The sequence below is a fragment of the Acomys russatus genome, chromosome 32 (genome assembly GCF_903995435.1).
Source record: "Acomys russatus chromosome 32, mAcoRus1.1, whole genome shotgun sequence".
In the NCBI taxonomy this organism is placed as follows: domain Eukaryota; kingdom Metazoa; phylum Chordata; class Mammalia; order Rodentia; family Muridae; genus Acomys; species Acomys russatus.
The window spans coordinates 17,619,809-17,633,681 of NC_067168.1; the positions used below are offsets into that span (position 1 = coordinate 17,619,809).

Sequence of the window (13,873 nt, forward strand, 5' to 3'; positions counted from 1 at the left end):
CTACTGTTCCAGGAAAGAAACCCTGGGGTGCATTACGAGTACACCATCCAGAGAGATAGCTACCATGAAGTCCAGTCACCCGAATTCTCCTGGCGTTATGGGCCCTGGAGCAAGTGCACTGTCACCTGTGGGACAGGTGAGACTCTTGCTGAACTCTTCGTTGAGCCTGCTCTTGGGTGATCACATGTAGTGGTCACCCCACCCGGGGGCTTTGAAGTGGATCTTGTTTCCATTTTACAGAGCTAAAAAAAAGTCCCAAGCCACTGCTAAGAAGCAGTAGGGCGGGCCACCTAGCCTACAGTATAGGTTGTCACAGAGGGAAGGGAAGAGGAAGCCATGGTGGACCGCCTTTATAGTCATCACAGAGGCAGTGGAACCCTGTTCTGTAAGGGTCTGACCAGAGAGGATGCGACCGTGTCTTTTGGGGGCACCCTGGTGCCAGGTCCAGGCTGAATTCCCCATGGCTTCCAGGTGTACAGAGGCAGAGTTTGTACTGCATGGAGAGGCAGGCTGGAATAGTGGATGAGAAGCACTGTGGCCATATGAATCGGCCCAATGACCGCCAGAGGAAGTGCAATGACGTGCCCTGTCCTGCCAGGTGAGCTCGCTGTGACCCACTGGACTTCCAGTGCCCATGTCTCCTGCTCCTGCCTCTGCACAGGGATCCTGGTAGTTTTAGAGAAGAAAGAGTAGCTTATGGCCTCTTTCTCCAAGTCTGAGGCCTCACTCATGGACCTAGCTTGGCTTTGAGGTGGACCCGGGCAGCCAGTGGTAGCCTAGAGGCTCTTGATCACTCTTCTTTGGGTGTCTGGGTACCTTGTCTAGGTCCCTGGGGCTGAGGGTGGTAAGGGTGAAAAAAGGCTCTGCCACTTGGCTTCAGGGGTAGGGCACCAACCAACCTAGGACCTTGGCTCCTTGGGGGAATCCTCCTCCATTCAGCCTTGTCTGAAGCCCAGTGGCCTGGAGCCATGGTAAATGCTAATGACACACTATCACCCTTACCAGGTGGTGGGCAGGGGAGTGGTATCCGTGCTCCCATTCCTGTGGGCCTAGCGGCTTTTCTCGCCGGCCTGTGCTCTGCATCCAAAGTGTGGGTCTGGATGAGCAGCGTGCCCTTGAGTCAAGAGCCTGCCAACATCTTCCTCGTCCTTTGGCTGAAACCCCATGCAACCGCCACGTGCCCTGTCCTTCCAAGTGGGGTGTGGGGAACTGGTCTCAGGTAAGTTGTAGAGAGGAAAGGGGGACCTGCCTCTGGTACCACCATCGCCTCAGAGAACCTGCATAGATTCCTTACTGTTTGGTACCTGGGGTGGGAGGGAGCCTGGGGGCATTCCTGGGACAACATTGCTCTCAAAGCCTTGGGGATCAGGAATTCCCTGGCCTGCTATGACTATGAACTGAGCATCTTGAACTGAGCATGGCCAACAGAGTGGTGACTGAGACCTCTGTCACTATGAGACCAGCAGCACGCAGGTTCTGCCACCATGTCCCCGGCTTTCCCAGAAGCCCCAGCCTGACCTGAGCCATGCCTTGCTTTGCAGTGCTCTGTGACATGTGGAGTTGGCATTCGCCAACGAAATGCTCTCTGCATCAATGATACTACCGTTCCCTGTGTTGAAACCGAGCGACCAACGACCAAGGCCACTTGTTTTCTGCCTCCCTGCCGACAAACCGTGCACATAATATACACAGAAGGCTCTGGCAGCGGCTCCTCCAGCCCTGAGCTCTTCAATGAAGTTGACTTCATCCCACACCGGCAGGCCCCACGCCCTTCACCAGCATCCTCACCCAAGCCAGTCAGCATCAGCAACGCTATTGGTGAGGCGGACCTGGAACCGGACAGGCCAGGGCCTGCACTTGTGGATGACTTCTATTACGACTACAACTTCATTAACTTCCACGAAGACCTTTCCTATGGGCCCTTTGAGGAATCCCATCCAGACCTGATCGATACAGGGAATTGGATAGTACCATCCCCCATCAGACCCACTGGCTCACCCTCACAGACTCCAGTGCCCACTGCAGGGACTCCTGGAGCTAGAGAAGAGGAAGTTCAGGGAGCTTGGTCCCCTAGACCTTCACTCAGCCAGGCTAGCCATTCTCCATCTGTATTTATAGAGCAGACCCCTGGGAGCCCCTTGGCCAATTTCGTGTCTGAGGAAGATGCTCCTATAGGGGGCCCTGAGCTTGAGCTCCCTGGCTTGTCCTGGACCCCTCCTTCAGCTGATGATATGGTGACGCCTGTTGCCCCTGAAAACCCTGACGAGTTGCTATTGAGAGAAGAGGAGCAGGGCCAGCCACCTACTCCACGGTCTGATAGGAACATGGTTTCCAAAGATGAGAACACCTTGGGTCATACGTCACCTCCCCTGCCCAAAATCCCTAGCCTCGCACAGCCCTCGTCACCTTCCATCAGCACCACTCATGCCTCTCCTAGTCCTAATATGGGAGAGGTGTGGACAGAAGGGACCGTGGCCAGTGACCCTGTGGTAGAAGATGACCTGAAGCCTGTGCATGAGGAACTGGGGCCCACTGTGGAGGCGACTCCCTCTCTACCTCCTCCTGTGGCCACTGTGCCAGGTATCTTGGGCAGGGACAGCCCCCTGGAGCTAGGGATTCCCACTTTTTCCACCCCAGGACTGGGCTCACAGAACCCCAAAACTCTGGCATTGCCAGGGACCTTCCTTTTGACAGAACCAACTGATCTAAGGAGCCGGGAACCATTGGACCAGCCACAGCCCCCTAACCCTGAGGGGACTCTGAGCCCTGGGCTGCTGCCTGGACTGATTCAGGAGACTCAAAACAACAGCAGCAAGGATGCTGAGGTCCAGCCTTTGCAGCCCAGCCTAGTGGAGGATGGCTTCCCTGCAGATTCACTGCCTGCCAAGAATGCCAGTTGGCAAGTGGGCAACTGGAGCCAGGTGAGTTGTCCAGCACCTGGGATGGTGGAACAATTGAACAGGACCTTGGGACTCGCTTTTGAGCAGGGCAAGATACAACCCTGTTTGTCCAGCTTCCCTTGGATAGAAGCATAATGGTTCCTGGGATTAGCCGGCTGACAGCCATGCTGGGCTGAGGCTCCAGAAAGCAGGACGAGTATTATCTTAGCTTTCATGCAGTCTTGAGGCTAGTTTATCCCACTGGGCCTCAGTTTCCCAAGTGTGAAGTGGCATTGGAGTGAGGAGCCCCATTTGCCCAAGTCTGAAATTAAGTGCAGCTGGGAGAAGCACCCGCACACTGCTGGGCATGCTCCAGAAATTTGAATCTCACCTTAATCAGATGTTTGGGTAAGGAAGGCCTCCTTCCATGACTCCCAGACCCTAGTGCTGCCTGGGAGGACCTGGCAGGTTTAGCTGAGACACAGCCAGGCTCCTCTAGATGTTTGCCCTTTTACAGTCTCCCCTTCTTGTGCTACGGATCCCATAACAGTCCAAGTTGTATGGGAAAAAGATGGCCTGTGCCCCTCCTCTAAATTGTCACTGTAAGAGATCCATACTCTTGTGGGGAGAGGGGCAGTTGGATTCCAACTTCTTTAACTGCTTGGATTGGGGCCCAGACTTCTCTGGTGAATGAGAAGTCACAGGAATGGCAGGCTAGGTAGGTGGGCCTACCAGGCCCTTGGGAGCAGGGATAGTTAGTTAACTGCTGGTGACACCCCGGGAGGTAGGTGGAGGAGTCTGTCTTGCAGATAAAGATGTGGTAGGGCCATCTGAGGTGGGGCTGGCAGGGTGAGGGTCTGCAGACTCCTTACAGCAGCTGTGGTCCACAGTGTTCCACCACCTGTGGCCTGGGCGCCACCTGGAGGCTGGTGCGCTGCAGCACTGGCACGGACGAGGACTGCATCCTGTCTAGCCGGCCCCAGCCTGCCCGCCATTGTCATCTGAGGCCCTGTGCTGCCTGGCGCACGGGCAACTGGAGTAAGGTGAGTCAGGAGGGAGCCCTGGGTCCCATGACTAATGCTTTAAAGCCCAGCAGGACAGGGTGAATGCCATGCTACTGTGTGTGCTTTGATCCTGTTCTGTCCTCATCCCTCCACGTGGCCTGGCTTGGCCCTGCTCACATTGCTGTCCTTCTTCTGTTTTCCCACCACCCACCACTGGACCTTTCTTTCATCAGCTCCTAGTCCCATCTGTGCCATCATCTCAGGGGTTGCTACCTGGTGTTCGAGCCTTCTGGGTTCTTCGGTCCAGGCTGGAAGGATACCATAAGCCTCACTGGGCCATGTTGCATGCATGCGCATAGATAGAATGTGTCTACATGCCTATTCATTGGTCTCTAGTGCTCTCGAAACTGTGGCGGAGGTTCCTCTACAAGGGATGTACAGTGTGTGGACACACGGGACCTCAGGCCACTACGGCCCTTCCACTGCCAGCCTGGGCCTACCAAGCCACCCACCCGTCAACTTTGTGGAACCCAGGCCTGCCTCAGCTGGTACACCTCTTCCTGGAGAGAGGTGAGGCCTGGGCCCCTGGGGGAGTGGGGACTAAGGACATCCTCAGACCATGGCTATACTTGATGGCCCCCTGTTCTTCCAGTGTTCCGAGGCTTGTGGTGGTGGTGAACAGCAGCGTCTGGTGACATGCCCGGAGCCAGGCCTCTGTGAGGAGTTACTGAGACCCAACAGCACCAGGCCCTGTAACACTCACCCCTGCACACAGTGGGTGGTGGGGCCCTGGGGTCAGGTGAGTAGGGTTCCTTGGGGGAAGGGACTGGGAGCAGTCCTTGGCAATTGGCCCCTGAGGTTTTGAAGGATGAGTATTGGGGCATGTTCTGTGTGCTTGTCTCTCCGTGGCTCCTAAATATACAGTAGTGCCTGGTGAAGTCCTTGTAATTTGCCAGGGAAATCAGACAGAGGAAAAGTAGCCACGGGGTGGTGGTGGGGGTGGAGGGTGGTGGGGGTGTCTGCTGAGGATAAGTGCTCTGCCCTGACAGTGGGGTTTAGAACTATGCTCTATTCAGAGATGGCTTTCTGGGGAGGGTGGTGCTGGTGCTGTCCAGTGACAACCAGTCCTTAACTATGGTGCCTGGTCCTGGGCCATTCTCTCCCCTCTCCTGTGCAGTGCTCAGCCCCCTGTGGTGGTGGTGTTCAGCGGCGTCTGGTCAAATGTGTGAACACTCAGACAGGCTTGGCAGAGGAAGACAGTGACCAGTGCAGCCATGAGGCCTGGCCTGAAAGCTCACGGCCGTGTGCCACTGAGGATTGTGAGCTGGTTGAGTCAACCAGTGAGTGTCCCCCTAACCCTGGGAACTACAGAATCATCCAGATGTTGGTGGGGTAGTGGGAGAAGGATGGCTGGGAACTACAGAATCATCCAGATGTTGGTGGGGTAGTGGGAGAAGGATGGCTGGGAACTACAGAATCATCCAGATGTTGGTGGGGTAGTGAGAGGAAGATGGCTGAGAGCTATAGAATCATCCAGATGTTGGTGGGGTAGTGGGAGAAGGATGGCTGGGAACTATATAATCATACAGATGTTGGTGGGGTAGGGGGAGAAGGATGGCTTGGAACTACAGAATCATCCAGATGTTGGTGGGGTAGTGGGAGGAAGATAGCTGAGAGCTATAGAATCATGCAGATGTTGGTGGGGTAGGGGGAGAAGGATGGCTGGGAACTAAGAGCATCATCCAGATGTCAGGCCCATAACAGCTGCTGTTCTATTTACAGTTGGCTCAAACCACACAGTCACTGTAACTGGGAGGCCACAGGGTGCCAAGGTCCAAAACTGGGAAGCAGCCAAGGGGATTCCCAGCTACTCAGGCATCCTACAGGCAGCTTCTACAGCCTTGGGGGAGTAGAAGCAGCCTCGTGTCTCTCAGTTGTGGCAAACTTTTCTCCCTTGGGTCTTAGTCCCTAGAGTGAGGTGTGGATGTCCTTGGGCTGTGGGCATTCCCCATTGCTAGGAGGATAACTGCCTGCAGTGAGAGGTGGAGCCACAGGATGGGCTCCCTCTCAGGGTCTGGCTCTTGATGCTATGGGTTTCCTGGCCGGCTGGGCCATTATGGAGCAAAGGTCTGAGCCAGAGGTGGCTGGGGAAGTCACCTCCTTCCTGGAGCTCCAGCTGTCCCCAGCAGTGCTGAACACAGGAAACACTGTGGCCCTTGAGTCACATCTGGGCACTCATTCACCAGCTGTGCAGTTTGAGGTTCTATTTCCCTATCTGAATTGTCATTTCCTCATGCACCAAGGGGCTAGCAACCGTTATTCTTGCATTCGTGGGGTCTGAGGGTGAAGGGGTCAGTACTCTCAGGGCTCCTGCTTAGTGCAAGATAAGCAACTCCCTGCCCCCTCCCCCCATCCTTTCAGCTGCCATTATTGTCCTCTATTGCAAAGACGGGAGAGGGGGAATCTGAGGCCACCTCTTACACCTGAGAGAACCCAAGAGCTTGGCACTTACTGGTTCCTTGCACTGGTGCTCAGGACAGCCCATAGGCTTCAGCCCCAATCTACTTCCTGCTCCTCACAGCCTTCGCTACCAGCAGCTGGCTCCTTGGCGGTACTGGCGTAGGACGAGAGCAGCTACAGCTGTGTCATTCTGCCCTGAATCCCATTGCCTGAACCTGCTGGGTTTGTCAAGCCACGCCTGCTTGCCTTGCTCTCATTATCTCCCCCCCAAACCCGGCATCTATCCCGCAAACCTCTTAAGACACCACAGTACAGCTAAGTTGGGGGCTATACCACAGTGCTTGGCTTCGGGCTGATAGTGCCCATGGCTCCTTCTCTCTCTCTCTCTCTCTCTCTCTCTCTCTCTCTCTCTCTCTCTCTCTCTCTCTCTCTCTCTCAGGGCAGGAAAGGACTGGGGTAGCTATGGTCCAGGTGGTGCAGATAGGGAGAGGGCAGGAACCTGGCTCTATCAGAAACAGCCTATTTGCAAGGTCTTCAAAGGGATGGAAGGGGGAGGGCGGGGTTAGCAGGGACTAGGCTAGGCTGCGACATAATGCCCACTCACAACAAGAGTGCTCCACACCCTGCCCCCCTGTGCAAACCCCCATGTGAAGCCAATCAGGGAAGAATCAGGGAGCTCTCAGGATGTTTTGATGGTTTGGGAGACTGTATGACAGGACATCTGGAACTGGAAACTCCAGGGTGTGTGGTCACAACCACAACGGCAAGGCAGCTGACATGCCTAGTCATGTGTCCTTCCCTGTGGAGGTGGGACTGTTATCAGGAGGGAACTTTTACCAGTGGTTGGGCCTGCCTGAGGTCACCCAGAGGAGCTAGTGTGCAGGCTGACAAGACAGTTTGGAGTTGCTGCCTTGTGCCCTCTGCCACACTTGGGGATGTCCCCGACCAGGGCTCACAGTTACCCTCCTGTTCGGCTTCCCCAGAGAGTGTGCTGAAGTAAGCAGGGGTCTGGGCAGCTGTGGTGTCAGCAGCAGCAACAGCAAAGAAGTAGCACTGGGAGGGAGGCCAAGGGTCTGGAAGCAAGCCACTTCCCAAAATAGCTTTCGCAGGAGAGCCAGCCGGGCCTCAGCTCCTGACAATTAGGGCTTAAGAATCACCCTCCCCTGTGCCCTGTCACCAGGGGCTGCACACAGTCTTTGGTGTCTACTGATGACTTATGTGGCCTTGGACAAGGCCAGTTTTCTGGGCTTCACCACCCAGAGAAATAACTGGCTGTCCTGCTACACAAAAGTCGAGGATGAACATGGTCCACATGAGGCTGGGGTGGGGGGGGGGGTGGCGGGTAATGCAGTCCTGGCAGCAGAGGAGGATGGGACTAAAGGAGGTCACACGAGCATTAAGGGGACGCACATCAACACAAGTGTCGGAGAGAAAGCTGTCAAGTACCAGGGGTGAGCAGGGATAAAGATGGGGGCTAGAAGTCTGCATCGCTGATCTTGGGCATGCTATGGCCTCCTGAAGTGGTAAAGGATGGGGTCTCAGAAACTTCCTCACAGAATGCTAAATCCAGCAGTGTTAGTAGTCGAAGCACAGGTGAGGCAGGGACAACAGCTAAGGACCTGGGGTTCTGGTTCTGGGGACCTCCTTCAGAAACTGGGTTTCCCCTTAGCTGCTGGTCTTCTTAAGGCAATGGAGATAAGTGGCCTTTCAGCCAAATTACTGGGTGATGACGTGTGGATATGGACGCCACACCCACTGATTATAACTGACCCACTGCATCCCTTCCCATCTCTTCCCCATTCCCAGGCTGTGAGCGGGATCGCCTATCCTTCAGTTTCTGTGAGACGCTGCGCCTCCTTGGCCGCTGCCAGCTGCCCACCATCCGTGCTCAGTGCTGTCGCTCATGTCCTCCGCTCAGCCGCAGTGCCCCTTCCAGGGGCTATCAGCTGGTGGCCAGACGCTAAAAAAGAAACGAGGCCTAGCCTACACCAACGCACATCAGAATGAACAGACAGACTGACCCATGACACACAGACCTCAGCGCCCCACCACAGGCTGCGGTGGAGCCTTGCTCCTCGTGCCCTAATGGTGCTAACCCCACCCCTGCTGGACGCCTGGCTGGGGACCCTCTCCTCCTTCCTCTCAGAAAACGTATTTTTTTATTCTAACAGTTTGCACATTTGTTATTGTTTTACATAAATGAGTATCTACCCTTTCAAAGCAGTTTGGCCTTGTCTTGGATTTGGGGACTCTCCCACATGACCCCTGCCCACGTCTCGTTGTCAAATGGCTACTACCCTGTGCCCCTTGTTGGAGCCTCGGCGTGCAGCAGCTTTTCTGTTTCTTTGGGGGCAGATCAGCAGAGCCCACCCAGACACCATGCAAAGATGCCTAGTGTAACCATGGAAGGTTCTGAAGTGGGTGAAGGTGGCTTCTGGGGACAGCTTACCTCTGGAGGGTTGCACAGTGGGACCAGGAAGGCCTTCTTTGCAAGGGGTACATGATGGCAGAGGTCCAGGGAGACCTGTTCACTGTCCCCACTTACTCCACGCCTCTGCCTGCTATCTTCCATTAAGGCCCTCAGAGATCTGAGTCTTACAGGAATGGAGCCACATGCACTCATGCAACAGAGGCTCTCTTGTCTCCCACAGGGACTACCTGTGGTAATGACAGTAGGCACAGGCCAGATCTGCTACGTAAGAGCAGTGGGGCATATAGGTACTTTGGAAAGGGCCCTGATCAGTGACAGGAAGAACAAAGCCTTCCTCCAGGGCTTGGCTGCTGTCTGCTCCTTCTGGCTGTGAGTCATCCTCTAGAGTCTTCTGGAAGGCATTCTGTACCTCCTCCAAGCTTGAGGCCCCGAGGTTCTGAGAAAGGGCACCTGTTCCATCTTATTCCCGCCTGAGGTGTATGTGGACCCGTGAAGGCACTTGGCCATTGAGAATGTGGGTACATTGGAAGTCACTCCTTGAGACTGCGAATCAGCATCACAGGGTGGGACCAGTCAGTGCTGTGCCTGTCCCAGGACTTGCTCTACCTAGGAGTAAGAGGCTGGTACAGCTCTGGGGTCCATATGCTGCTGCCATCTCATCCTGAGCATGACCAGATGAGAAGAGCCAGCAGTGGAGGGAAGTGACTGGTCCAAGGGCCAGGGGGTCTCTGCCTAGGAGACACAAGCCCAGTATAGTTCCTGAGCCCCTCCCTCCTATTCTGGGCTCCAGACAGGCCCTTACGTGGCTTGGCCAAATTCAGGCAGTCTACCAGGTTACTCAGGGAAGGAAGTCACTGGTGGCTTGTACACATCCAAGCACTACCGTGCTGAGGGTGGAGAAGCATGGAGCTTGCGTCTTGCTTGTGTCTGTAGCAGCCCTGTGGGCCCAAAGAGGCCCTGGGGACCCACACTCTGAGTAATGGCTTCCTATAACTTTGCCCAACCCAGTCCCCATGGCAACTCCTCACAAAGATGGGAGCAGAGCTGATTCTTGCTCCAGATCCATACACAGCAGGGGCTGGCACTGTGGCGGAGTCCTAGGGTCACTGACCTAGCTCTGGCCTTTGCCATTGCTGTAGTGCTGTGTGACCTCAGGAGCCTCCCAGCCTTGTTTAATAATAAATCCATGACTCCCAAAGGGCAGCACTATCTTACCAGGCCCAGACCTACCCACCCCTAAGCTTTGGAAAGACATTTGGTTCTAATCATTCTTGTGTTTTTCCAGAGATGGCTTGGGGACTCCCTAGTGGCAGCTGGGCCTGAGCTGTCTGCCTAGACAGGAGGCAAACAAGCCATGACTCAGGCTGGGCACACACAGCTGGTGCAAAAGGGTACCTGTCTCCCAAGGGGTGAGGTGGGGCGCCGAGGGGTAGACTGCTCCGGGCACAGGCAGCATCCCACTACGGCTTTGGACTCTACCCATCATTCAGCCATGGCACTCAGGTCTACCAGTGCTGAGAAGGGCATTCTGTCTCTCCTATCCAAATGGCACTTAGGGCAGGGGCCTAAGAATCAGCAGGCTGGCATACTGGAGAAGCCCCTCATGCTCACCCGATGCCCCAAGACCACGTAGAGGCCTCTGTCACAAATGACTACAACTACCTTTTGAGGCAGGATGTACTACAAATTAGTTTATTTCTTCCAAGTCTAACATTTAACTCAAAGATCAGCATAGAAGCTGCTGGGATATAACAGGACAATGACTTGGCAGTGTGCCCTTGAGTCCTCCAGTTACTGCTCACAGGAGAAGAACCTCACACACTGGGCTTACATCCAGCCTGTCTTCAAGGACTTCTCTGACCCGGCCCAGCTGCCCATCCAGAATTGGTGCATCAGGAAGACATTACTATAAAGTGAGAGGGGCTTGTGCAGTAACACGGTCAACAAAACCTGACTGGGTATTGCCTATACTCCCTCTATCAACTTACCATAACTAACACCAGCAAAGTAGACAGCGACCGGCTACTGTTTAGCTGTCAGCACGCCTAGAAATACCCCCGAGGCTACCTGGGTGAGCAGAAGTGAGGACTGGTCAAGGCTAAGGGGAAAAGGTGGCACAGGAGGGAACTGCAGTTTGGGAGGCGCAGGCTGATATAAATACATACGAGGGAGTTGTGCACACAAAATAGCATGTTATATAAAAGTTGTACAGAATCTAGAAAAAACTTAATATAAAATAGTCTATAAAAATATAAAATGTAGTGAAAATATAAAAGTATTAACAGTTGAAATATTGGTAAGTCCCACCAGATGGGGCGCTGAGGGCAGGGTGCTCCCCTACCGTGGTGCGTGCATTTGGACCCACACGTTGGAGGCTACACTTTGAGTTTCTCACCCACAAGGCTCACCAGGCAGGAGCCACGGGTAGCACGCTGGGTAAAGGTTCAGATGCACAGCAGCATGAGGCAGCTGCTCACATCAGGGGTTGCTGCCATGGTGGCTGGGAGAAGTTTGGAACCTCAGGAGCACTGGAGGGTAAAGACATGTCTCAGTAATGAGGGAATGGGAGGTGATGGCTCAAATCGCTGGAGCTATGCCTCTGGGAGGCTCCTCTGTCACTCTGTCCCCGAACCAGAAGGAGGGCAAGCATTAATTCTCAGCTCTCCAGACACTGAGGCATGTATTACAGGGAAGAGAGCTTCTAAGTGTGCACCTTTCTGGGACCTCTTGCGACTTTTATCTGGCCACTAATGCTAACTGCCTAGGAAACTAATGTTACTTCTTAAGCAATGGCAGAACATGGCCCCACATATACTGGAGACTCCCTCCCCCCCAAGTTGCTGAGATAGAACCCAGGGCCTCACATTTAAGGCATGTGTTCTAAGTCATGTCCCCAATATCAGCAGGTACATTAAATATACCTCCACTGGACACAGAGACAGAAGCAACCCACTGCTAAAATGCTAATAGCGCTTACATCAAATATATATTTGGAATGGCATCTTCCAGGGGGAAATCAGGGCAGCTGGAGCTGAGCCATGAGGCTCCAAGCCATTCCTACCACAGCTCCTTAGCAGCTGTCCCCAAGGCTGACAGCCATCATTTCACAGGGGTGGAGGTGGGGTTCTTTCAGCATTTGGTCTCTGGGAGACCCTGAGAACAGCAGTGAGACCAGTGTCCAGTTCCAGACAGCTTCCTGAAGAAGCCAGGCCTCAATCCCACCATCCCAAAGACACAATGACATTTTTGATACCTGAAAAGAAACAAAGGCTATTGGCTAGATATAGAGACCAGCTCCTTACATGGTAATACATGAAGTCACTTTTAGAGAAGCTGAACAGTCTAGATGCTGAAAAACTAGCTCAGCCATTCAAGTGCTACAAAGCAGAGAGCAAAAACAGGAAAATGGGTCATGGAAAAAGTACTTCTTACAACTGTCTTGCCCTAAGTCTTAATCTGAGTGTGTTTACACTAGCTAAGGATTGTTTCCGATCTCTTTCCAGGTAGTGGAAGATAGTCCACTTAAGGCTGTTTGCCCTGTGTTCCGATAATACTGTTAGAAAATATTTTCTCATGACATCCAGCCATCAGGGATGTTCCAGGCTTGAGCAAAAATAACCTCTAATTCAGATCCTCTCTAGGCTCCAAGAAGGAAGTGTTCCAAGTCCCCAGAGTCTGCCATGCCAGAGGCCCAGTGGCCCCAGATCCCTGCTGAGGACAAGGATGATCTGGGCAACATGGAGACTAGAGAGCTTATCACTCTTGTCCCAAGCAAAGGTGCTTCCAGATCTAGGAAGCTGGCAATCAGGCCCACTCTCCACCCAGCCACTGGGCAAGAGAGATACCAGAGGCCTGGCCGCTGACACCCAGTATCCCACAAGCCACAGATCTGAAAGGTTCCCATGTCCCTTCATGCAGGGTGGGGCTACTGCAAGGTTCATTTGGAAACCAAATCCAGCTACCCTTGGAGAATGCTATCTACAAGTCACCTCCCGGCTAGGAGAGCTTTCCACAGAAGCTCTTGGAGGTGTGCCAGGCCCCTGCAAGCTGGGACAGACAACTGGCAAAAGAGCTGGCAGTGAGAAATGTGGGGGCTGGCTGCAGAGCAGGCTGAGTGCTACAGTCTGAAAGGCTGTGTGTAAGGGCAAAGGGGAGTCCAGAAAGGGATGTGGCTGGCAGTGTGAAGCCACCAGCAGAGGGCTCCCTTGCTCTCTACTAGGGAGGCCAGTTTCCTCTTGCCCTTGGAAGCAGTCACACTGAAGCCCTGTGTGCATTCCTCCACAGTGCTGCCTTTGAATAAAAGGAGTAAAGTAGTTTTTGTAGGTAAAACACACAACTGGCAGATGCTGTAAACAGGCCCTTGGGAACAGTCAACTGTCGCGTTATCAGTCAGGCAGCAAGCATGGCTGTGATGCATGTGACCGAACGCCATGACATGGAAATGGCTGTAAAGCCATCAGACCCTCTGCTCCAAATGGGAGATGAGAAAGTGCAGCTTAGCTTTGGACACCTGCCCAGCAGATACCCAGAGGCCGTGGATGGTACATTCTGGCAACTGATGTGCAGAGACGCGCCTTTGCTATTTTTGGTTATGAAGGCAAGAAGAGCAGCATCCTAGGGTGGGGGTTCATTCAAGTGTCTTCCTCCTCATCGCTAACCAGCTCGCCTTTGTCAGGGCTAGTGTCCCGCTCACGCAGGAAGTCCTCTCGGATGGCCTCCAGCTCCGTCAGCTCCAGCCGGACCTTCTCCAGGTGGTAGGCTCTCCGGTTCCGGATCTGGCGCAGGGGGAAGGGGTTCAGGTCCCCAAAGGAGATACTGATCAGCTTCCTGGTGGGACAAAGGGCAGAGGTGAGCATCAGTAGAGCTCAGGTGAGTGCTCAGAGCACTGCCTAGGGTCCAGGGAAGGGAGGGACAGGACATGTACCATGTGATGGGGAAATGTAGTTCTGCAAGCCCAGGCCTGTCTTATGGAGAGAGACAGGAAGGCACAGTGGCTAATGGGAGGACTTGAAGCTCGGAATCCGGTTTGGCCTGATTCTTTATTTGCACACTGGGAGTGACACAGGTGTCATTCCATACGATTCCCACACGTAGGTGCT

General features: G+C 54.0%; 2 protein-coding genes across 2 annotated transcripts in view; one reads left to right on the forward strand and one right to left on the reverse strand.

Moving 5' to 3' along the window:
- The window catches only part of Adamts7 (ADAM metallopeptidase with thrombospondin type 1 motif 7), a 40,920-nt gene extending 32,609 nt beyond the window's left edge, over window positions 1-8,311 (forward strand). Inside the window, exons 16-24 of the mRNA XM_051140264.1 lie at window positions 1-136; window positions 472-598; window positions 1,006-1,219; window positions 1,542-2,921; window positions 3,770-3,922; window positions 4,280-4,453; window positions 4,536-4,682; window positions 5,061-5,223; window positions 8,150-8,311. Of these exons, the coding sequence (XP_050996221.1) occupies window positions 1-136; window positions 472-598; window positions 1,006-1,219; window positions 1,542-2,921; window positions 3,770-3,922; window positions 4,280-4,453; window positions 4,536-4,682; window positions 5,061-5,223; window positions 8,150-8,307 (2,652 nt within the window). The 3' untranslated portion in view covers window positions 8,308-8,311. The remainder of the gene's footprint in view (window positions 137-471; window positions 599-1,005; window positions 1,220-1,541; window positions 2,922-3,769; window positions 3,923-4,279; window positions 4,454-4,535; window positions 4,683-5,060; window positions 5,224-8,149) is intronic.
- A 3,286-nt stretch (window positions 8,312-11,597) lies between these two features.
- Tbc1d2b (TBC1 domain family member 2B) overlaps window positions 11,598-13,873 on the reverse strand; it is a 68,198-nt gene continuing 65,922 nt past the window's right edge. Inside the window, exon 13 of the mRNA XM_051140761.1 lies at window positions 11,598-13,601. Coding sequence (XP_050996718.1) covers window positions 13,406-13,601 — 196 coding nt within the window. The 3' untranslated portion in view covers window positions 11,598-13,405. The remainder of the gene's footprint in view (window positions 13,602-13,873) is intronic.